Raw genomic sequence first — 22615 nt, forward strand, 5'->3', positions numbered from 1 at the left:
AAATAAGATACAATAGACTCCGCAGATAGGCCGAGTAAGAGAATAAAATGCTCTCCTATTCAGTTATGCTTTTCCTGAGATTTGCAGATATTATGTGTGTGTGAGGTGAGGAAAAGGGACAGGATGAAAAAAAGAGGGAGAGAACATAGGAAAACAGACATGGTGCACCAAAATGAGAAAGATCCTGTTATTCTTTTCTTTGATCAAACTATTGGCCACAAAGAAATGGCCAATGTAAATTATATATGCCAAAGTCAACTTCAGCTGCTGTTCTTTATAGCCATTTGATCTTGTATCTGCCAACTTTTACCCATTTCCCCAATTTTATCCATATTTTATATTATATAGCCATTAAAAATGTGGTTTTCTACTTAATTCAAGTTTTCTGAGTAGCAGACATTGTATTCTTTCCTGCAATATATTAGATAAATAAAATGTCATTTATGCAACAGAAGTAATATTCTACTGAATATATGCTATCACTAATAACACCTAATCACCGAAACTTTTTAAACCATTTATATGGATTTAAATAAGAAATCAGAGTTTACTTCTTATTTTTAAGCTAAAACCACACCATGAAAGGGTCATTTTCAACGAATAAAAACAAAACTGTGGGCATTGTTATTTTTTTAAGAAGTCTTTGATTTATTATATTGTTTATATAGCTGCTGAAAAAAAATGGCTGCTGAGTTCAACCATAGCTAATTGATGAGAAAAAAGGTTTCTGTGGCAATATTACAGGAACTGATAAAATGCAAGGAAAGAGACCTCCTGGACCTCCTACACTGAGAATCTCTCACTAGTTTATGAGTGGAAAATACATAAATAATTATTTTGCTCGGAGGTGCTAAGCACCTGTAGCTGTCATGGACTGTAATTGGTGCTGTCAACACTCATAACTTCCAAACATTTGGATTGTGCGACTCATGGTCCTGGCATCTAGAAGACAGACAGCTCCAGCTGGTGCTGATCTGAGGTGAGGCAGCACACTTCACTGGATTTCAGGTTGTTTTGATAATGGACAATGTTCACTTTCCCATTTACAGAAAAAAAAAAAAAGAAAAGAAAAAAAAAAGGTGGTTGATATTTGTAAACTTTGGAACTGGGAAGGACTTTCACTCTTTCCTGGACTGTCCTACACACCTAAAGTGATATGTCACAATAAGCAAACTACTGAGAGAAAGGAAGATTGCACTGTTTTCATGACATATATTCATATTTTGTTCTAGTGTTTTTGACTTCAGATATTTTATTTCCCATGGTCATGAAAAGTATCAGAGGATCTTGTGAACAGTATGTTGCCTGCAAACTGCTGGCTACCATCCACAAAGGCTTTGAAACCACAAAGAGAATTAAATACTACAATTAAATTCTAGATGTCTCCACTGAGAAAGCCTCCCCGAGTGCACACAATGTTCGGAAATGGAACCGTGGGCGTTGTGGAATTCATACTGTCATGGAACTAAGTGGGAAATACGTGAAGACTCCATAAGCCAACCTCTGAACCTGTGTCAAAATGACTGCATGTTGAAATGGGACATGACACAGCTCCCATCTACCTGGAGTATCAGCATATCCCCTGATGGATTTTAACATCGTCCTTCAAGGTGGTGATAAATGTGAGGTGAGTTCACCATCACACCAGCTGTAATTTCTGTCTTGCTTTCCAGGGTGTGTATAGCAACGTGTTTTGGCCATCATAACTGCATGGATGCCCAAGTTCTGGAGAAGACAGACAACAGGCATCTGCAGTACTGCAAGTGAGGTGTGATGCTTTCAGGGTGGGATACCTTGTTGGGGTTCCAGGATCATCTTCTAGCAGACTGCTTTTCCACTGGAAAACAGCCATCAAAACAGAAAGCTTTTGTGGGAGCGTGTGACTGGCAGGGTAACTTCTTTTGTCAGAAAGGATTTCTCAGATTCAGGAGAAACAAGCTGGCTGACACCAGACAGACCCAAAGAGGTGTGAACTCTTCACCCTCGTCTCCCTGCTTCGGGCAGTCACCCTCGGGCAGCGATCGCTCTCCCGGGCAGTGTCCGGGTGCCGGAGCAGTGGAACAGCACTCAGGCCGGTGCGGCAGCTGGTGCTGATGTTTCCTCTACACTAGTGCGCGTTTCTGGGCTTAATCTGTTTGCCAAGTGCTATGAACTGCGCCGGTGTAAAATCCAGCCCCGGGCTTCTGGGTGCGGACTAATGTAGTTCGCTGGAAGGTGAGGGATGCCTAACCCAGCCTTTTGCGGTGCAGCACAAGGCACTTGGCCGTCATGAGGCTTCGAGTAGCGACCCGAGAGCCAGGTCCCTCCCCGTCGGGAGGGGATGTGCGAGCAGCAGCAGCTACAGCGTCTCCGGGACCTGCGGCAAAGCTCGGGCTCGCTCGTCCTCGCTGCCCACACCGTGGGTCGGCTTTGGGTTCGGTGTTACTCGGCACCGCCACCCGCCCGTCCTCCGCGCGATCGCTGCTGACCCTCGCTCGGGCGAGGGCTGGGAGCGGGGTTGGGTGCGGGGGACCGGCGGTAGCCGCGACCCCGGCCCGGCCACCCCGGGGCGGGGCGGTGCCGCTGGGGGCGGTGGCATCTCCCCTCCCTGCCCCTCCCTTCCCCTGTCCCTCCCCGCCCTCCTCCGGGGCCGCGGCGCTGCCCCTCCTGCCGGGGATATCCCCGGCCCCTCCCCGGCGGGCGGCGGCCCAATGGAGGTGGGGATGCTGTGCGGGCTGCGGGCGGGCTGGGGGCGCCGCCGAGCCGCGGACGCCGCCGGCCCGGGGCCGCGCACACTCGGCGGGGAGCCGGGGGCAGGGGCGGGCGGCGCCGGGGCTCGGGCGGGCGGCGGCGGCTGGGATGAGCCGGCGGCGCGGCTGTGGGGGCAGATAGCGACCCGCGGGGACGCGGCCGAGTGGGGCTCGGAGCGGCGGCGGCCGCCCGGCAGCGCCATGGCCGCGCAGCGCGACCCGCTGAGCGGGTACCTGCAGCAGCCGCTCTCCGACCCGGGCTCCAACAGCGAGCGCAGCGCCGACTCGCCCGCGCCCGGCTCCGAGGAGGACTCGGCCGGCCCGGCGCGGGCCCTGCACAGCCCCGAGTGGGGCGAGGAGCGATTCCGGGTGGACAGGAAGAAACTGGAGGCCATGCTCCAAGGTGAGGCGGGGAGCGGTGGCGGCGGTGCCCCGGGGGAGTCCGGGAGGGACACGAGGGGGCCCCGCACCCTCCGTGCCGTGTCCTGCCTCCCCCATCCCCGCCGGGGCGGGTCCGCCTCCTGTCACCCCTCCGGGCGCGGGACGCGGCCCTGGCTCGGCGGGAGCCCGCGGGCCGGTCCCGGCTCCGGGCGCTGTCGTGGCCAGGAGGAGGCGGCTCCTCGGCCCCCCATCCCCGGAGCGGAGCGGCTCCGTCCCCCCGGGTGTCCGGACGCCGCTCGGGGCCGGGCCTGGCCGGCGGCGCGGGTGGTGCCGCTGCCCGGCCCCGCCGGGGCTGCGGGTCGGAGGGTCCCGGTCTCTTCGAATTCCTTCTGTAAAAACGTAACATCCCGCTCGGGCAGGGCGGTTCGGGCTCTCGGCTTTCGAGGAACAGCTGCGTAGCGGGAAAAGACCTGTTGGAGCCGGGTGTCCTGGCCGGAGGAGCGGGGACGGCTCCGCAGAGCTTGACAGCGGCCGCCGCTGCCGCAGGACCGGCTCGGCCCTTGGCTCCGCTTTGTGGCTTTTTGTTTTTAGAAGTATTTTTTTCTTTCCTTGAGGCTGCATATTTTGTCCCAGTATGTTTTGAATTATCTGACTCTCAGTGAAAGTTACGTAGGCAACTTTTGACAAAACAAGAGTGGGCAGTTGCTGGTTTTGTTGCTAGAGCAGATAAATAGGTTTGAATCAGTTGCGGATGCTGCGAAGTGGGGTAATTCCCCCGGAGTGTTCCCTGCTGTCTGACCTCAGGAGCCCGTGAGAACGGAGGTGAGTTTCAGGTCTTGCAGTGTCAAATCTCAGGGTATGTTTGGATCAACAAGGAAAGGTGATGGTGATTTAAAGAAGGTGCACTTTCCTTTGGAACTGCTGTTTTGTAAACATTTAGTGTTACACTAACATGGTAACTCACGTATTTATGTATATTTCCAAAACAAATAAACCCTTGACAAATATTTCACTGGCGTGACACATGAAAGGCATTTCAGTCACTTACTGGAAGCTTTAGGTGCTCCTTCCTGAGCATCCCCTGCCAGGGCACCTGCCCTCCTCCTTCCAGCGGTGAGAGGCTGTGGGAGCCAGCTGGGGAACAGGGGCTGGTGAGTTGGGTTGGTCGCTGAAGAGCTGCGGTTTGACTTGGTGACTACAATGATTGGAATTTTTTTAATTGAGATTCTCTCTCCTGGGGGCGTGTTAATCTTTAATCAGCTAATACTTTAGCACTAGTAGAAAAAAAATCTCATTATGTAATGCAATAAAGAGAAAGGAATTTGGAGAAACAGAGCAGCATCAACTATTTATAAAGATGCGCTCATCAAAACTGTCCTAAAACCAAAACCACACGGGTATTTCTGTGTAAGAAGTGGTAGAAAAGGGTCAAAAGTTAGAGTTCTGTAAGAAGATGAAGGTTGCTTTAACTTTTTTTTCTAGTAGCTGAATAAATTTCCATTATCTCATCCCACACACAGTCCTTTCTTCTACTGCCTGGGGTAATAAGCATGCAGGGGTAAACAAAGCTCCCAAGCAGAATCCAAATACTCTATAGGTTGTGTCACCCAGCAGTAGCCAGTGTCAAAATGTGAGATTTTCTTTGCTCCTTTTAAAAATTTTATCTTACCTTTATAAGAGTGTAGTAAAAAGTCTATGATTGTTAGAGCACAGCAAGTAAATGCAAACAGATTGCTGTCTGCTTTTTGGAGAGAGGTTGCTGTATGTCCAGTCTAGAACACACGTGCTTCAGGTGATGGTTGGAGGAGTTTTTGCATCAGACAGTTATCCTTGTTGTGAAGGAAAGTTTATTTTGGACTCTGTAATAAGTGTTTTTGTGTGCAAACCTAAATTGCCTGGCTTATTGGTAATGAAAAACTGCTTATTAGGAAACATGAGGCAAACATAGTAGTTCTTTCTGTCAGAAAACTGAACTGTTTGTTAAACATTATCACTTTCTTGCAGTTTCCTCTCCGTACTTTACAAGTATTTATCTCATCTCTTGACTTCTTCCCAGATAGGTTTTAGTTATCCTTTTCTTGTACAATACTTCAAGCTCAAAATAGTGCTGCCAGGGAAAGAACGTCTTGAAGCCTGATCTGTGAGTGGTACCCAGAAATTCATAGTCAGTTATGGTGCCAATGACAAGCCAAACTTGATTGTATTTTTTAACTTCTCCCACCCCCTGTTCTCTTTTCTTTCTTTCTTTTTTTTTTTGTGTCCATCTTTTGGGAGTTGAAACTTTGACTCACCCTCATAGGAAAGGGACAATGGAAAGGAAGCAGTGTGCCATCTCCAGAAACTAATTTTTGTTAGGGAATTTGTAGGGTTGCATTCCCTATGGTTTCTAATACTAGAGCCTTCACTGGAAGCTCTTAAAAATGTATCGTGGAATAGAAACATGTCTGTAGTCCAAGCGGTGATGACCAGATTTCTTATTTCCAAAAGTTAGCCAATTTTTTTGCCTTTTACTTTTTTTAAATTCAGGCTGGTGTAAATACAGCTTCTTGGGTTCATATTAGATGCTTTACCAGCTACTAGAAAGCCTGTTTACATCTATGAAAGTTACTTTTTCAGTGATTAAAAAAACTATGATTTCTTCTAGTGATCACCACAGCTCTCTTATATTATGGAGGGGTGAGAACACATTGTCTTTAGTTCAGTTATCTTTAAAGCCAAATTTGAAACAGCATCTGTTGAAGAAACCTATCAGGAAATGTTCTCACTCTTGCTTGGGGTGCCTTGTTTTTTTTTTACTCATCAACATCTGTTGTTTACTGTGCTAATCATGAAATGCAAAAAACTATCGGGGAGGAAGGATATTAAGCAGCTCAGTTTTGGGCTTGGTGCTTCTGTTACTTTGTGGTTGCATTGCTGAATTTTATATGTGTTTCTGCTGTGCTTGTTTTCATCTTTCCTACCCTTGATAGTTTGTGGATGTTTTCCTGTTGGAGAAAGCTGATTTCAGGGAGACTCAGCTGGGCATAGCAGACTCCATGGCTCATGGGGGGGCTGGGACACAGAGTATCTGGAGTAAGTGCTGTAGGGTGACCCTGGGTAGCTCTCTTTCAAAGGAGAGGTGATGCAACAAGTTTGCTACAGTTGTATCTAAAGAAGAAGTCAAATCTGAATGGATGTGTCAGAAAATCTTGATTTGAGGGTGCTTCTGCTACTTTTTTTTTCCAGTTTGAAATAATTGTTTTAGTATATTTGCTGTTCTGTTTGGAATATCAGGAAAGGCAAAAGCTGTGGTAAAAACCTTGAAAATAAGAACGATTTTTTTTCTTGTGTCCAACTACTGTGTATGACTGTTTTATTACTTGCACAGAGATGTCTGGAATAGTGTTCCATAAGCAGATCTCAGTCTTTATAGTGGGGTGTAAGCTATCTTATGCTGCATGTCTTTATCAGAGTTTATTGGTGAACAGATCTTTTTAGAGTAACTTTTTTTTTTTTAAGCAAAATTGAGTAAAACAGATCAGGTGGTCTTCCCAGCAGTGACAGAAGATAGTATTTCATAGCAGTGCTATTAATTATAGCTGCTCTGCACAAATTCTGGTAAATGCTCAGGTGACTTAATATTGTGGGATGAATTACTTAGTGCATGTTTAAATGCCTGTTACCATAGCAGCTGAGTATTATTATAAAAATGCAAAACACTAAACTTAGGAAAGCTGCTCAAAAAGTAGAATCTAACAGCAAATGTTGCAGCAATCCGTAGGCTTAGACAAGTTGGCCATGAACACTGAAAAAAAAAAAAACAAACAAAAAAAAGCAACACCTTTTTTGCTTCCATGGTGTGTCTTATCCTTGGTTATAAAGTGTTATACCAGTTTTGCATTTCAAATAATTCTTTTTCTATGTCATGTTCTTGAACAGACATTGGAGGGGGTTTTTTTATGTGATGTGTGTACAGCACATGCTTAAATACTTTGTGACTTTGTAATTCACTATCACGCGATAGCAGTTTGGTATAAAAACAGATCCATGCTGTTTTTTAATAAGAGTCTAAATCTAGCAGCGGTGTGTGTACCATATTATATATGGCTCTTTCATTAAAAAAAACCAAACTGTGCCAGCTAAAATTCTGTTTTTCTTTGTTCTGTTTTGGATTTTTTTTATGCATCATCTTTCATTTTGAGGATTCGTTGGGGTAGTATTAGGGATCTAAACTTTATGGGTTGTGGTTTTTTGTTCTGTGTCTTTGTTGTTTGGGGTTGATTCTTTTCCCCTTGTGAGGTAATTCAGAATTTACCCGACTGACTGTTGATAAACATATGAAGAAAAGCACAGACCTATCTGCCCAGGAAACTGAAGAGCACTCGGCACCACAAGCACCCTGTTTGCTCATTTCACAGAGCAGGTTGTGTTGCTACCAAGTGGGCACCTTGGAAAACAGCAGTGGATTTAGTACTGACTGTCATTAGTTATGGAGTAGGCCAGAATAATAGGAATCATGTCAATCTTAATTTGCACAATGTAGACTTGACTTCTATAAATACTAAGGGATCACTTATTATTTTTCAGGCAGTAAGGATGAAAGCAGTGTGACTCAAATTCAGTGAGAGCAGTCAGTACAAGCAGCTCTTTGGGCTGTCTTTGTATAGCTCTCTGTCCTGCCACTGCAGTGCTGGGTGAGCACTTCCCTGTCCTGGTCCCTCAGTTTTTGTGCTCTTTGCCTGTCGTGGGGAGTTAGGGAAAAAAACCTCAACTAGTAATTTTCCACCAAAACAAGTCCTTTTTTTCTTAGGGGGAAGTGACATAAATACTTAGATCATTTTTTTGCACAGTTTAATCTAGGTGCAGCTTACTGTAAATCTACTGGAAATCAATTGTTAATTTATTTGCCTAAAGGTCACCCCTGAGGCCATTGTCCCATCTTAAGACTGTACCTGTGCAGTGCCTGCTTCTGATGCCTGAGTGATAACCAGCTTTTGTTTGCTGAGCCATCAGGCGAAACTTGTATTTAAACAAGTGTATTTTCCCTACTTAATGCATAACTCTGTTGGAAAGTGTACTTCAGTACTTTTCATAGTTTTCTCCACTAGTTTGTTCCATCTACAGAGAATGATAAATCCATGTGTGACAGGCAAAGTTTGAGGGAAGTGGAAGGGGGAAGAAAAACACTTTTATTCAAATGTACTAAAGAAGACAGATATTCTAGGAAACCCAGGCCTCTGCTGAGTGTTAAAAAACAATAGTTTTATTAGAGGCTAAACCCTGGATATATGACTTTTGAGCAAGTTAGCTGCCTAATAGGCCATTGTAATGGTCCTGACTGTGATGGTTTCTGTGTAGGGAGGGCAAGCTCAGTGTTAAATTTATATTGGGTTTTTATGTTTAAATGGCTAAGCAGGAGTTGCTGCTATTCCTCTGGCTTATTTTTGTGTGTGTGTGTGTGTGTGTGTGTGTGATGGTGACAGAAATTTATACAATAAAACTGAATGTACTGTTGTCCTTCAAATAATTCGTGTACCTTGCTTGCAGCTGAAGTTAAAAATACTCAAGGTGCTGTTGATTTACAGTCCTGTTTACAGCTCCCATGTTGGATCCCTGTTGGATCTTCAAGGGTTATGAACTATGTCTTGTCTTTGACCAGATTTGTACTGAAATACCTTCTCAGACTCTTTATTTTAGTAGGTCCTAACCACAGTTTCTTTTCCTAGTGGAAGAAAATGTGGGTTTTTTCTACTAAGTTGTGAGATTTCTCTTGGTGGTTTTATTATTTTTTGTTCCCTGCAATGTATCAGCATAACCTATACAAGGACGTAGTTGTGGGGAAATTGGAACCTTCCTAATAGTATTTACTTTTGGTCTTTAACTTACATCTAGCAGGAAAAAAAATTCCAAGTTCTTTGTCAAGCTTTCAAATCCCTAAAGTGCTGAATAGTCTATTTCTACAAAAAATAAATACATTAAATGAATTTGTGTGACTTGTAGCTTAAAAATGTTCTTGCATTCCATTGTTAACAATTGTAATAATACCACTTTCTCAAGTTTCAGTGTTTTTTAAGTAGTACAACGGACTATCATGGTTTGGCATGGACTGCTAAGTTAAGTATTGCTGGCTTGCACATTCCTGTTGGTTATATTGTAATCTTTACCTCCGTTGGAAAATATGTCCTATTTTGAGTACTTATTTCAGACTCTTGCTTCTATGCCTTGTCAAACAATGAAACATGCTGGTTTTCTTTAATTTCAAACTTCTGTGTTGAAGAACCAATGGCTTTTTTCAATTTAACATCTTTACAGTAGTATCCCTTACTGTGGTGACTTTCATGAACTTTGAGCTTAAAATCTAATATGACTAGACACGAGTTGGAGTTCAGCTACAAAAAATACACACAATTAATAAGCTATCTGAAGGGATGAGCTCTTGATTTAAGGATTTCTTCTTTAAGATACTGCCTATTAATCAGTGGTATTTCCTAAAATAATTTTGACTTTAGCAATTCATTCTTTGAACACAGCTGCAACTTTTGTTCAGTATCTGTTTTTGTTTGATGGGGCTTTCTTTCTGTGGCTCAGACCAGTGTGACTGTATTGCATGGGGCAATGTAGCTCTTCACATTCTGGTGACTTTTATAGCTGATTGATGTAAAGATGTCTACAGTGATATCCTCTTTACTGGAATGGGAATACATAATTTTCAAATAACTTTTTCCGTGTTAAAGGCTTATTGACGTTGTGAGGGAATGCTCAGGAGTGATAGTGTTATCTCTATCTATACAGTCTAAGTAATCTGAGTATTCAACAACTTCTTGTGTGAAAATGTAGGTTTTGGATATGGGTGGAAAAACTCTTGTCTCTGCAGGAAAAGATGGGTGTGATGGATGGGGGTTGAAAGCAAATACATAAGAGAACACTAGGTGTCTGAATAAATCAGATAATAATATTGCCTGGTAGCATAACTTTGCTTTTTCTGTGGCAAACCAGATTTTGTGAAGAGAGGTTGATGGGCATGTAGCAACTGCCCTGTCCTAGTTATTATCCTGCTGTGCAGCTCTCCTGTAATCGAGACCAAGGCACGGGATAGGCATGTGCCTGAAGGACAGCTACACAGGAAGCTCCCGTACCTTTACTGGGAAACCCAGCTGAGTGGGTGCATCCCTGAAATCCCTGAGGGCAATGCAGACAGGTGAAAGTGCAGGGCTGTGATCTCCCTGAAGGTGAGGATGTGTGGTGGGATTCAGTGATTGGATATAAGCTCCTTGGGAGGCACAGGCTGGGATGCTGAGGAGGAGGTGTTGCCTTTTTGTGTGAGACAGGCAAGATTGCACGGAGCTCTGCCTTGGAGCAGACCATCATTTGTGTGTGTCAGAGGATATAAGCAGACGGAGCCAGACTCTTCTCAGTGGTACTTAATGACAAGACAAGAAGCAAAGTTTCATTTTATGATTTTTCCTCTTTTTTTTCTGAAAGGAGACAATCCATAAAATTTGGAGACTTGTCGATTCTGCAGTGTTCAGTACTGAAGTGAGGTCACTCATGTCTTTTGGAGACCAAAGGAATCAAAGGATTCTTAGCAAGGCTTAATATTAACTTGCTGGTTGAGATCTTACTGAGGCACCAGGGTTCACTTATGGGAATGGGATAAAGTATTTGGATGTTCAGTGGCCAAGCAGTGGGAGCTGGCTGTGGGCTGGAGTGGCCTCGCTGCTTCAAGGGGTGTAGTTCATGGACTCCAAGCTATGGATTACTCTGCATCCTGCTGAGCTTTGCCTTCTTGCTGATGGCATGTGAGCAAGTTGTGAAAACAGGACTTGGTAATGCAGCTTGGATTGGAGCACAGTCCTGTTATCTCTATTGCTTGGATTCTGTTGTGTAAACCACAGAAATTCTTGTTGCTTAGTACCCTTCCTGGAAGTGCCTTTCTTGCACATGTGAGCCTTAGCAAACAGGAGATAGATTATTCCTTAGGTTTTTTTCATTTCAGGGGTGAAAGGCTTCTAAAACATCTTTATAAATATATCACTTGTGATCAGAAAGACAGACAATAATAGATGTTGCATGTAAAAGGTATGAGATTTCCACTCACTCTGACAGCCTTCCACATGGCCAGCTGCCAGCAGCTGTGTCTCGAATTTGGCATCTCGAGATCAACGGTTTATAAATGCTGTGCAGTAAAGCTCCTTTTTTATTGCTTAGCTTGTTTGTTTGTTTTTGGTTTTTTTTAATTGCCCAGGCTAACATGCCCTAGAACTTTAATGATCAGATTTTGACCCATCCTGTTGGAGGCTCTGAGCTTTTGGGGCACACTGGGGTCACTTGAGGAGGTGGCTTTCCAGGACACTCACACAATCTACGATCAGCTGAAGATTTTCTGAAGGCATAATTAGTGCCTGATAAGCGATGGCTGTGCGTGCAGTTAAATGTTTTGGCTGTTACCTTCTCTAGAGGGGCTCAGATGCAGCCTGGTAGTAATGTTACTGGACTACAAGGAATATCCTCTGTTGAGCTGCTTTGAGACCTCAAATAAATTGCTTTTTTATTTTCCCTCCATCTGATTTGACTGCTAAGCCTTTTCCCAAAGGCAGGGAGCTGGTCACTGTAGTTGGTGCCAGACACAAGGCAGCCTCATTCCCTGTTCCAATGCAATTCCAGGATTTACCTGGTGTGTAAAGGTTGCAATAAAAAATACTCCTTATATATAAAACTTGGTAAACTTCTATAGAGAAGCTTTTCCTCAAATATTAACTCAAGAAAATAATGAGTCCCCATTCCTCTTCTGGCTTTTTGCCTGTTGGGAACATGTGTAGATGCAAGTGAGGAATGAGCCATCCATTTTCCATTTACTAAACTTCCCTGCAGGCCAGGCCTGGGAGGCTTGGTTCCATTTTCCACTAAAACTATGTGATATGAATCAGGTCTGTAAGAACTGTTTTCTAGGAAAAATAAGCAGCAATCTTTGTGCTTATGTGGTTATTGTCAGGCTTGCAGTGTGTGAATACTGAAGAATGTTTGTTATACTGTGGCTTTTATAGGTACTTTCCTCCCCCCCCCATCCCATAGAAAGGTTTTTCTGATTTGTTTGTTTTCCTGTGGGCCTTCCCAACACTTTATTTAAGAAGCTGCAGAATGATGCATTTTTTAGGTCTTTTGGTCCTTCTCTAAAGCTTTTTGACTTGCAGAGATAACTTTTATTTGTAGGAATTATAATGCCACGGAATGTTTCAGCTCTAGCTGTTACAATATTACAGAGGTTTTGAAAGCAAAAAATTGTGAATCAAAATGAGTGCCAAGGAAAGAAAAAATGAAATGTCATTCCAGATCATTCAAGTGACATATATGCATATTTGAAATACGTACTTAAAAAGATTGAGCTGTGTATTTTCTCACTTGGTGCAAAGTATGTGTCAAAGCTTGAATGATTGACTGTACTTCTGATGAGATGACAAGCAGAACAAAACCAAAATACCATTGTGTTGCTTGTGGAGCAGGTCAGATCAGGGCTTTGTCTGATTAAACTTCAGTCTTGGAAAGGAATCATGCTATATTTCCTTGTGAGGAAAACTTGTAACACTTTTATAATGAAGCGTAGCTAAATGGTTTATGGTATAACACATCTGAAAACTGGTATTGAGCCAAGTAAATTTGGCCTGAAAGAAGCCATGTTAATAGATAATTGGAGGGAGAAGTTGGTATTACTAACAATTTATCCTGTTTTTTTGAAGTGTTGTTTTGGGCTACTGAAACATATGATATACATATGGGATTTTTTTCTTCATTTAATAAGCACATAAGCGAGTGGTCTGTTTTATGATCTGCCTGCCCTATTGTTATCTCACACAATCACAGAATGGGTCAGGTTGGAAGGGACCACAGCAGGTCATCTGGTCCCACCTCCCTGCTGCAGCAGGGTCATCCCAGAGCACACAGCACACTTCTGGATTGTGTCCAGAAGTTCTTGAATATCTCCAGTGAGGGAGACTCCACAGCCTCTCTGGGCAATCTGTTCCAGTGCTCAGTCACTGCACAGTAAAGAAGCTCTTCCTCGTGTTCAGGTGGAACTTCCTGTGCATCATTTTCTGCCTGTTGTCTCTCGTTCTATCTTGCCATTTAAAGCTTTAAAATTTTTGATTGTATTGCTAGTCTAAAGTTTCATGGTGAGGTTACTAGATATTCCAAAGTTTTAAATATATTTTTACGTCTTCCTTTTTTGTTTGTAAATATTTTTTAGCTCTACCAGGTAGAGCTAAAAGTATCACATGTAGGTGATGCTTTTTTCTATTTTAAGGAAACTTTGGTTTTGGGAATCTGTGTTGTCTTTCTGAATTAATGGTTTAAAACTAACCTCTAAGTCTTTTTCCCTGTTGCCAATGACTTTGTATGAATGAAGGGCTTTGATTATGTCTATTTTTATTGGCTCTGTTCTGTTCAGACTATGCCTGCAATAAATTTATGGCAGTTGAATATACGAGATTGGTAATTTAAGACTAAGCATCTTGAGAGAGGTAAAAAATGAAATCCACAATTCCAAAACAAATATTAGGTCAATTATAAGTGATGCAGTGAAACACTTTATATGTTAAAGGAAGCTTTAGTAGATTGATGCCTTCTGAAGATATTCCCTGGGACCTTTATGGTGAGATATTTGTGTTACTTGAGGGTGTGTAAGCTGGGATTCAGTGAACTGTTTGCAGAGTAATTAAACCAGGAGCTTTGTTGTAAGGTAGTTCCTGTGCAGAGAGCTACAGAGCCACGGTGAGTGAAAGGTTAACCACTTGCTGAAAAGAAAGTAGTTAAAATAATCTGTGTTTAAAATCATATCTGTGTGTGTAATACATAGATTTAAATAAAAATGTACATATGTATTTGTGTGTAATTGAAATGGATACATTTGCATGCCATCCTTGCTGTGATATGGAAATACTTTTTTTCATCTTGATCTGCTTCAAGGAATATGAGACTTGGTCTCACTTCTTCTGAATGTGTGAGTGCATCCATGGGTGAGAAGTGCTGTAGAATGGTGGAATATTAAATTACATTAGATGACCTCTGTTTATATGCCGTTGGAGCAGTTAAAATAGCATTGATTTAAAGAGTCTGGATGTGGAATACATTTTTTTAAAATACTGTTTTATACAGTGGAAAAGAATCTTAGTATGTCTTTACTTTTTTAGTAAAACAAACATAAGTGCTGTTTTTCCTTAGTAAATTTACTTCCGGAGTGTGTGTAAAATAACGGATAAGAGAGAATATGTTTCTAATCTGTTCCATGTGCAGAAACAGTGAATAAATCTGATCAAATCTTTTTAGTCCTTTATAAGCAATTCCTTTTTGAAATAGGAACATGTTCTGCGGAATTTCTCTGTGTGGAAGACGTTTCCACCGTCAGAACGCAGAATATGTGGCTCCTCAGTATGTGTGACATTTTTTAACGCACTAAACAACTGAACATGCAAGGATGTTTTCTGGGTTGCTTAGCAGCAGTCAGGTTTTTTCCTTTAAGTGGTCTTCGGTGACATCTTTAGATTGTTCAGAGACTTGGCAGAAATAAAGTCATTCCAGTGTTTGAAACATGAGGAATCGTTTAAGCCGTGGAAAAAAAAAAAGTAGGGTTGGCTCATTGTAAAGTTTTGTTTATATTTAAACATTTACAGAACTTTATATTCTGTGTTGTTGTAAATGTTTAGGGAAAGTGAGTGTAGAAGAATATTCTGCTGGATTTTAAGTGCAGCTTTAGGTGTTTCCCACCTGAAAGACACAAACTTTGGCTAAAGATCAATTGAAAAGTTTTTTTTCAATTGATGTACTTGCTGTTGGAAGTATATTTTCTGTATTTATGTAGACAGCTGAGGGTTAGTGGTGTTATGAGTTGAGAATGTAATAAAAAATTAAAATATAAATATACTTCTTTTCTGTATAGGACATCAATTGCATCTATGCAAGAATGCGTGGCTCTCCTGTGTCACTGCAGAGCTTCTGTTGGCACTTCCACTTGGGAATAGCCAGCAGAGAGTTGGAGATTAGATTTAATAAGGTGTTAAAGAATTAAGTGCTGTCAGCTTCGTGCTGCAGCTCCCTGCTGCCTGAGGGTCCTTTTGGTGTCTCTCTTCCCTGCTGCCTTCTTTCACATGAGTCAAAGGGGTGTTTGTCCTCCAGGTGGAGTAGTGGCTTGGTCTGGCAGGAACCACAAACGTGCCCAGGACGGAGCCAGGCGTGGGAGAAGAGTGGCTGAGTTAAAGGAAAGATTTACACAACTGCCCGTGCAGGTTCGCCAGAGCAGGGACTCGCTGGGAGGGTGTCAAGGCCAAGTTTTTCAGACAGATAGGAAATATTTTTTAAGCGGGAAATCTCGGGACCCAAGAGGCAAAGGGAGACGTGACTAAGAGGGTTATAAGAGTCCAGTAGCTTTGGATGTGAACAGGAAGGATCTCCCCGTACATCGCACGGCAGCCAGACGGGCTGCTCGGAGAGGAGCTGCTTCTGTGCAGCCACTCTTCTGCTCTCTCTTTTGTTTGTGCTGTTTTATGGGAGGAGAGGAGGAGAAACCACTCACCAGCTCTGTTCTGCCTCCTTCCAGCAGTGTGATGGATCAGGATCAACTGGAGCCCACTCGGCATTTTTGCAGCTGCTCCACAGACTTGAGGCTGTGAGAGCAGGCTCGGGGCAGGCACAGGAGCTGGGAACCCACAGGGGCTGGGTGAACATTCAAATGTTTTCCTTCCTCTCCTGACCTGCCTCTCCAGATGGAATAGATCGTTGGTGAACACTTACATCTGAGTGTAGGCTTTGGTGTAGATGCTTTCCTACCTACCCAGGCCTGCCATCTCTCCATGTGGGGTGAGGAGGAGGGAGATGCAGTGCATGTCTCAGAAGAGCTACTGCTTTACTGGCAAGGTGGTTGGGACTCCAATGCATTTTGTTTGCTGCAATAAAGCAAACTCAGATGCCTCAGTGCATGTTGACTTCCGTGTTAAAAGATGGAAACCAGAAGAGCTGGTGCTCGTGAGCCAGTCAGCAAGGATTTGCTTTGTTCTACTCGGAAAAGAAAAGCCACAGCCATAAAATAAATTTTACAGTCTTTTAGATAACACTAGGGGTTTTAGGAGTGTAGTTTTGAGTACAGCTGAATATTTGCTTTGTAAGCTATTGGCATTGTGCACTTTTATTCATCATTTTAATGTCTTGCCAATGATTAAAAATATAAATTGGGAGACTATACGTATTTGTTAGGTAGATCAGTTTTACCTGGTAGTGTGAAGGTAATGGTAAACTTATAGATGGAGCTTCTTATTCTGAAACACTTTAAAGTGCTTAGTATTCAGCATTTTGTTTGTAATTTAACCTGTCTTACATCTTTTTAATAATCAAAGGAGTAAGAATGTGTTCTTAATAATGTAAAAGTAATTTTATATCCTGCAAAGGAGTTTAACATCAGCACAAGTGAAAACATGGTACTCCCTTCTACTTATAAAAAAAAATAAATCTTTGTGTTCTCTTGTGGTTCCCAGGTGATGTCGTCTTCTCAAACATTCTGCTCCTGAGCTGTAAGTCTTTAGTTCAGGTTTAGAAATGCAGCATCAATTTCTCTTTTGAAGTAATTTATGAGTTAAACCTAATTGAATTTAAAGGGATAATATTCCAAAATGTTTGAGAAGTAGAGATGAAGAGGCTGCTTAGGAGGAAAATTGCCTTTTTAGGCAATTCAAGTAACTCTTAATTTAATTTTTTTTTACTATGCTTGAAGGACTCTTGTTGGTGCTTCTGTAAATACCAGGTACTGCTGCAGATGGGTCACAGATCTGCTCCCTTTGCTCAAATACAGACTGGTTTTTGATTTTTCTGGCAGGAGTTGATTAATTACTGCCAAGTAGAGATTGAAAATGGACTGAACACCCACACTGAACACCTCAGGGGCTGATGCTTGAGCTACCTTCCTGGTGCTGTTTCTTTAGCAATGTAAGAATAGTTTTCTTTGCTGGAGAAAACTCTCTGATTTATGATCAAGTGGGTTCATGCAGACACAGTGAGAGCTGGCAAATATTTCACTGTGATAGCTTAGGTGACAGAAGCAAATTTGCTTTTTTTTCGAAAACCAATTTTTTCTTCTGACACCTTAAATCTGGTGATTATTTTTCATCAAGTTACAGAAAAGAGTTGTATCAATTCCTGCAAATTGGTTTTGCCAAGGTTGTGGGTTCGTAGTAGCCAAGCAGTCTCATGATTTCAGGGTAGCAACTTAGAGAGCTGAAAAGTATTTTATGGTTAAAGCCAGTTGAGTGCTAACAGGAACCCCAAATTCAACCAAAATCAAAATAGAAGAAAAAAAACATAAACAGGAAATGTTGCTGGTTTTGGCAGTCTTAATAGTAATGGCTTATGAACTCTAGAAATGGAGTACACCATCCAGACTTTCACCTCTGTTAATTCTAGGTGTGTTTTTTTTATTATACAGGGTTGAGATATGTAGAGACTTTCAGAGTCTACTGAGTTTCCTGGATTTTTATTCTGACCATTGCAATGTCCCTTCCTCTATGTCAAGACAACTTTGGGAGCTTTGTGTCTATGGAAAAAGAATAAAATATGAGCTCACATGCTTGTCCTTACAGAACAATCTGCTGGTCTCCATACGACTGAATTAGTCCTAATTGTGTGCAATGCCCCATTGTTTTTAGTAATGTGCCAAACAAAAAGCAAACAATAGCCAAATTCTGTTTTAAGGGGACAGTTCAAATAGTTGAAATAGCACTGGTAAAAAAACAGCATGAAGGAGGAGGCTTAAAAACATAAATTAAGTGCTAAAGTCATTGTTGGCACAAGAGAAAACACAGCACTGTCAGGTTTATCTCAAGAACAGTCAGTTGAAAAAATGATTTTTCTCAGATAATGGAACTGTGTGAAGCTTGAAGACTGTAGGTGCATCTGATGGGTTGTACTCGTGTTATTGTAATAAATTGTATGCAGTTGATAGTTATACTTTTGTACTATCTTGAGCTCAGGAATAAATTGTATTGATAATAAGTATTATCTTTGGAATAAAGGGAGTATGTATTTATGATTTTTTTTTTGTTAGAATATCTGGATTTTAATATTAGGAGATGATGTTTTGAATCTTGGGTTTGTGTTTTTGTGAGTATGTGGACTTTTTTCAACTGTAAAAACAGACTTGGCATAAAAATCACTCACAGTCTCTGCTAACTGAGGAACTTGGAAAATTCTTAGGGATTAATTGCAACTCTAGGAAGACCCAGTTAAATAAAGTCAATAGTAGAAGGCTTTCCTTAATACTTATCATGTGTGGGTAGGGCTCTGTTTGCCATTTTTCTGGATGAGGCATAATGTAGTTTATTCTAAGTGGACACTTCCACTTCAGGGAGGATTTTCCTGAACTGAAAATGCACATTTTGTGTGGTGTGACAGCAGAGCTGGACTTCCCTCTGGGGGTCCCGTTCTTATCCTTTCTCAATGTATTTCTGAAATGAGGCCAACTTTAAAATTTCAAAAAGCCAATTCTTGTGGAAATACCTCATGTCTGGAAGTGGAAGCTTCCAGTATGATACACTGCCAGAGCCTTCTCAGAAATGCAACTTAGTTTTATTAACCCTCCTCTTCAAGTGCAGTTTTCTGCAGCCGTGAGATACTGTTCACTCTGCTTAAAGACTCCTGAAACATGAACTTTCCAAACATTCAGCAGAGGAACCAGAGCAGCAAGTCCCCAAGTTTCCCTTTCTGCTGAGTTTTAAAGCTGATCAATTCTAACTGCATGGAGAATGCACTTTTTCTGTTGGCTGGGTTGCACTGCACGAAGCTATAGTTCACGTTGTGGAACATCTTGAAGTCTATATTATTGTAATGGAAGAAGAATGTTAGGAATCTTTTGTGGACAATTTTTTTTTTTTTTTTCAGCAGAGCTTTTTGTATCCTTGGATCACAAAGAGCAAAGGCTTTGTAACTTTTCTGTTCCTTAGTAGTAGGCATTTTCTGATTCGAGGGCTCCATGATCAACCCTCTCTCAGGAAAATAATTGTTGGGTTGACAATTTTTGATAATATACATAACCATAAATTTTCAGTTTTCAGCTTTATTTTGTTTTTATTTTTCTCCTGGATGGCTTTGTGGCTTTATCCAGCATTACTCCAGGCTTTGCATAGTTCTTGCAAACCTGTGGGAATACTAACCTGGCTTTTTCCATCCTGAGTTCCTGTGTGTGAATAAAAAGGCTGAAATAGAGGTCAAGGACTCAGTATATTGAGAACAACACAATTTAAGAGTTTGGTCAGTGGAAGGTTTTTTTCTTAAATTATAAGAGGAAGGAGCATTAGAGGTTACTTGGGGTTTATTATATATAATTTTTTTGTTTGTTGTATGTTTTTTTAACTTGCAATTTAACTTGCAGAACTTCCCAGCAGTGTAAATCTCACCCAACATGTGAAAGACATCTCTTGTTAGTGCTTGATAAAGCCTAGAAGAAGTAATGGGGGACTTGAAAAATTTCAGGTGTTTCTGTGATTGGGATACTTGTCTGTATGAATTGCAATTTGCTGTTGAAAAATTATATGGCTTGAAATAATCATCAGAAAGAGAGGCTGACTTAGTGTGTTCACCTTGTACATAAATGCATACTTTTTAATGAGGTGGTTTTGTTGCTGTTATTAACTGCTTATAATTTTCCTGTATTATTCCCTTAATACAGATTTTGATGGAGAATGAAAACCTAAAGCAATTTTGTTCTTAACTGGATCTGATTAAGACTTTGCTGCACTTTTTTAATTTTTGTTTTTAAAATGAACTGCTAACTGGTGTTTAGGAGAAACAGTAGCCAAATGCAAGCACATGAGGAGTATTGACCAATCTGTGCCCCGGGGTGGTGGTGGTGGTGGTGGTGATTGTTTTTCACTGAAATACAGAGCTGAGATCCCCTTGACTGTCAAGTGGCATTATATTTTTACTCTCCAGCAAAAATGAGTGCTCGAGGCTTGGTTTATTGTTAGTTCTGCTGAACGTAAAGCACTCAAATAGTTCCTTTTGGTGGCTATTGCAAACACACATACGGTCACTTTTTTTTTTAATTGATGGGCAACTTGTCTCTTTCATGGAAACCTGACCCCAGTACCTTCATATTTATGTCTGGGAATGCTGGCTTTGAGCTACTTTAGCCTGCTCTCAAGTGGACTGTATTTCCTTAAGGAGGTTTGCAGTCCAGAGACCTTTGTCTGCTTGAAACAAAACTGTTGTTGAGTTAGAAATTGTATTCATATAGTGGTTTTGTTTTCCCACATATCAACTTAGATATGTTTAAAGTAAGTTGAAAGTAGTCTAGTCGTATAACTGAATTGAAAATAGCTTATAGGAATATGCTTACTTGTGTTTTACATCATATAAATCAAACACAGCTAAGTACTTTACAGAAGCAAATGTGGTTCCATAAAAAAAGGAGTTCTTTTTCTCCTATTACATATCTTTATGATTTCTAGCTAGAATTATTCTCAAGAGTAATCTCTTCTAGTGTTCCCTGGTTATGGATTTTGGATAATATTTTTCCTCTTGCAAGGCTCACTTGATACTTGAGTTGATGGTTTACAGTAGTTATTTCTTGGTCTATTTTAAAAGAACTTCATCAACATCGTTGCATGTTTCCTGTAGTTTGCAGTCTAACTTATCTGCTGCCATAGCAATCTAATCTTTGTCTTCTTGAATAACACTTTTTAATATTTTTTTTGTCCCAAAACTGGCTGTGGTTTTGGTTTTATTCGCTATTCAGTCCTGAGAGTGACATTATGCCCCTTGGTTAGAAAATATATCTTAAAATTGACAAGTGTACTATGTCAGCTCAGCTTCAACAGATCTGGATATGTGCATTCATTATGTCAGTTAATTATGACTACTCCAAAGAACACAAATTGGTAGGTAACAGTGCAAATAGTAGACTTGATTTTTCTATTTGGTTCGCTGACATTCCTTCCAGATTACTAAGATTTCCTTGTCACTTAAAAAGTGAGTGTTTTGGCAAAAGCTTTATGTAAGCAATGAAACACATGGGCAATATTTATAAAAACTGGGATATTTTGCAAGTACATGTTGAGAGATGTTACACAACGTTTAGACCATAGTGCTTTTTATGAATAGGTAGTAATTTCATTCTGTGTTTGGTGATACAAAAGTGGAAATTCTTTATTTGTTACCTTGTGACTTAAAATCTGCTCAGTGATTTTGTGGTGTATTGCAGGTTGACTTCGAGTATTTTTAGAGGAGTAGGGCGTTATGCTGCCCGAGTAAAGAGGCACTTACCACGGTACTTGAGGCAAATATGCATACAAAAGCAAATGTAAATATAGACTTTAGGAGCACTGTTTATGCTGGTAAGTGCCATGTTGGGATATGCTAAATGCTTGCTATGATGCTTGCTAACATTTCCGTTTATTAGATGTGCCCTACCCTGAGCAGCAGACACTTAAAAATTGGCCATTGGAAATATTAATTCACATCTGAGATAATTTATAGATGTGCAGTATGAGGTATTAACTTTCAGCTACAGACCAGGTTTGGACTAACTTCCTTATTTGTTCTGTGTATAACTTTATTACTGTGTAAATACTGAAAAAGGAGTTCATAGTTGACATAATACAGAAGAAAAAAAACTTTGACGTGAACTTCTACGGAAAGGATCCAAATTGAGTGATACTGAGCAAAAATGGTAAAAAAAAATAGTTCTGAAAACCGGATTACATTAAATCAGCTGCAGTAACATCTTGCTACTTGATCCTGTTTTTGTTTGCAAAAATACGATATTTCTTCAGCTAAAGCCTCCACGCAGGAACTGGAGGCACAAATGGGCCAAACATTAGTTCCTTAGTTGTTATTGTTTGTTTTTCTAGATTTTGGCAGAAATTGTACATTCTTTGTTTTAATTTTTTGCTTCCCCGCACTTGACATTTTATATCTTAAGTTTACGAGTTTCTTTCCAGTTTATTTTGCATGAACTTACTGGGTTTTGGTATTGTATCAGTTCTTCTAAGCAGGACTTCCCTGAGTCTTGTAAGTGGAAAAGAGGAGCTTAATTCCAGACATAGTCAAGGCTTCTAGATAAATGAGTTGGTAACTCAACCTCAGTTGTCTAACCACTAAACAATGCTTTCTTGTTTGCTTGTGGTCATTAATTTAGCTTAAGCATTTCCTGCACTGTATCACAAGATTGTGTAAATGGGGTTTTGTAGAGTTTTCCTGGCTTATATATTTCTTGTAAACAACAGTTGTAGAAATAGCTTCGAGTCCATAAAAATACAAATTAGCTTGCAGGGGGCGAGATACTGGTCTTGGAGATCGTACAGGGTAGGCAGTGATTTGCTTGTGTGCGAAAAGAAAGGGAATCTTAGGACTTGAGTAACATATTTTGGGCCTGTTTGTGTGGGCAACATAACTCCAACTCTCCACTTCCTTAAACGCCTCACTCAGTTTGGTGGGGTTTGAATAAAAGGTTCACAAAGGCCGGCTTTCACATCTGGGTACGCACACTCCTAAGT

The 22615-nt window shown here is 41.2% G+C and overlaps 1 protein-coding gene across 3 annotated transcripts in view; it reads left to right on the forward strand.

Moving 5' to 3' along the window:
* Positions 1-1555: 1555 nt before the first annotated feature.
* Positions 1556-22615, forward strand: part of BICC1 (BicC family RNA binding protein 1) — a 100935-nt gene continuing 79875 nt past the window's right edge. The window contains exon 1 of one of the 3 annotated variants that reach the window (XM_051800212.1): positions 1556-1627. Coding sequence is in view for 1 of the 3 variants with exons in the window: in XM_051800210.1 (XP_051656170.1) it covers positions 2931-3132 (202 nt within the window). In the remaining 2 variants the exon portion in view is untranslated. Of the gene's footprint in view, positions 1628-2772; positions 3133-3158; positions 3933-22615 lie in introns of those variants that run through there. The other 2 variants (XM_051800210.1, XM_051800211.1) reach the window with 2 other exon arrangements.

Source organism: Manacus candei, unplaced genomic scaffold (genome assembly GCF_025592945.1).
Source record: "Manacus candei isolate 608988 ecotype Guabito, Panama unplaced genomic scaffold, ASM2559294v1 h1tg000050l, whole genome shotgun sequence".
Classification (NCBI taxonomy): Eukaryota; Metazoa; Chordata; class Aves; order Passeriformes; family Pipridae; genus Manacus; species Manacus candei.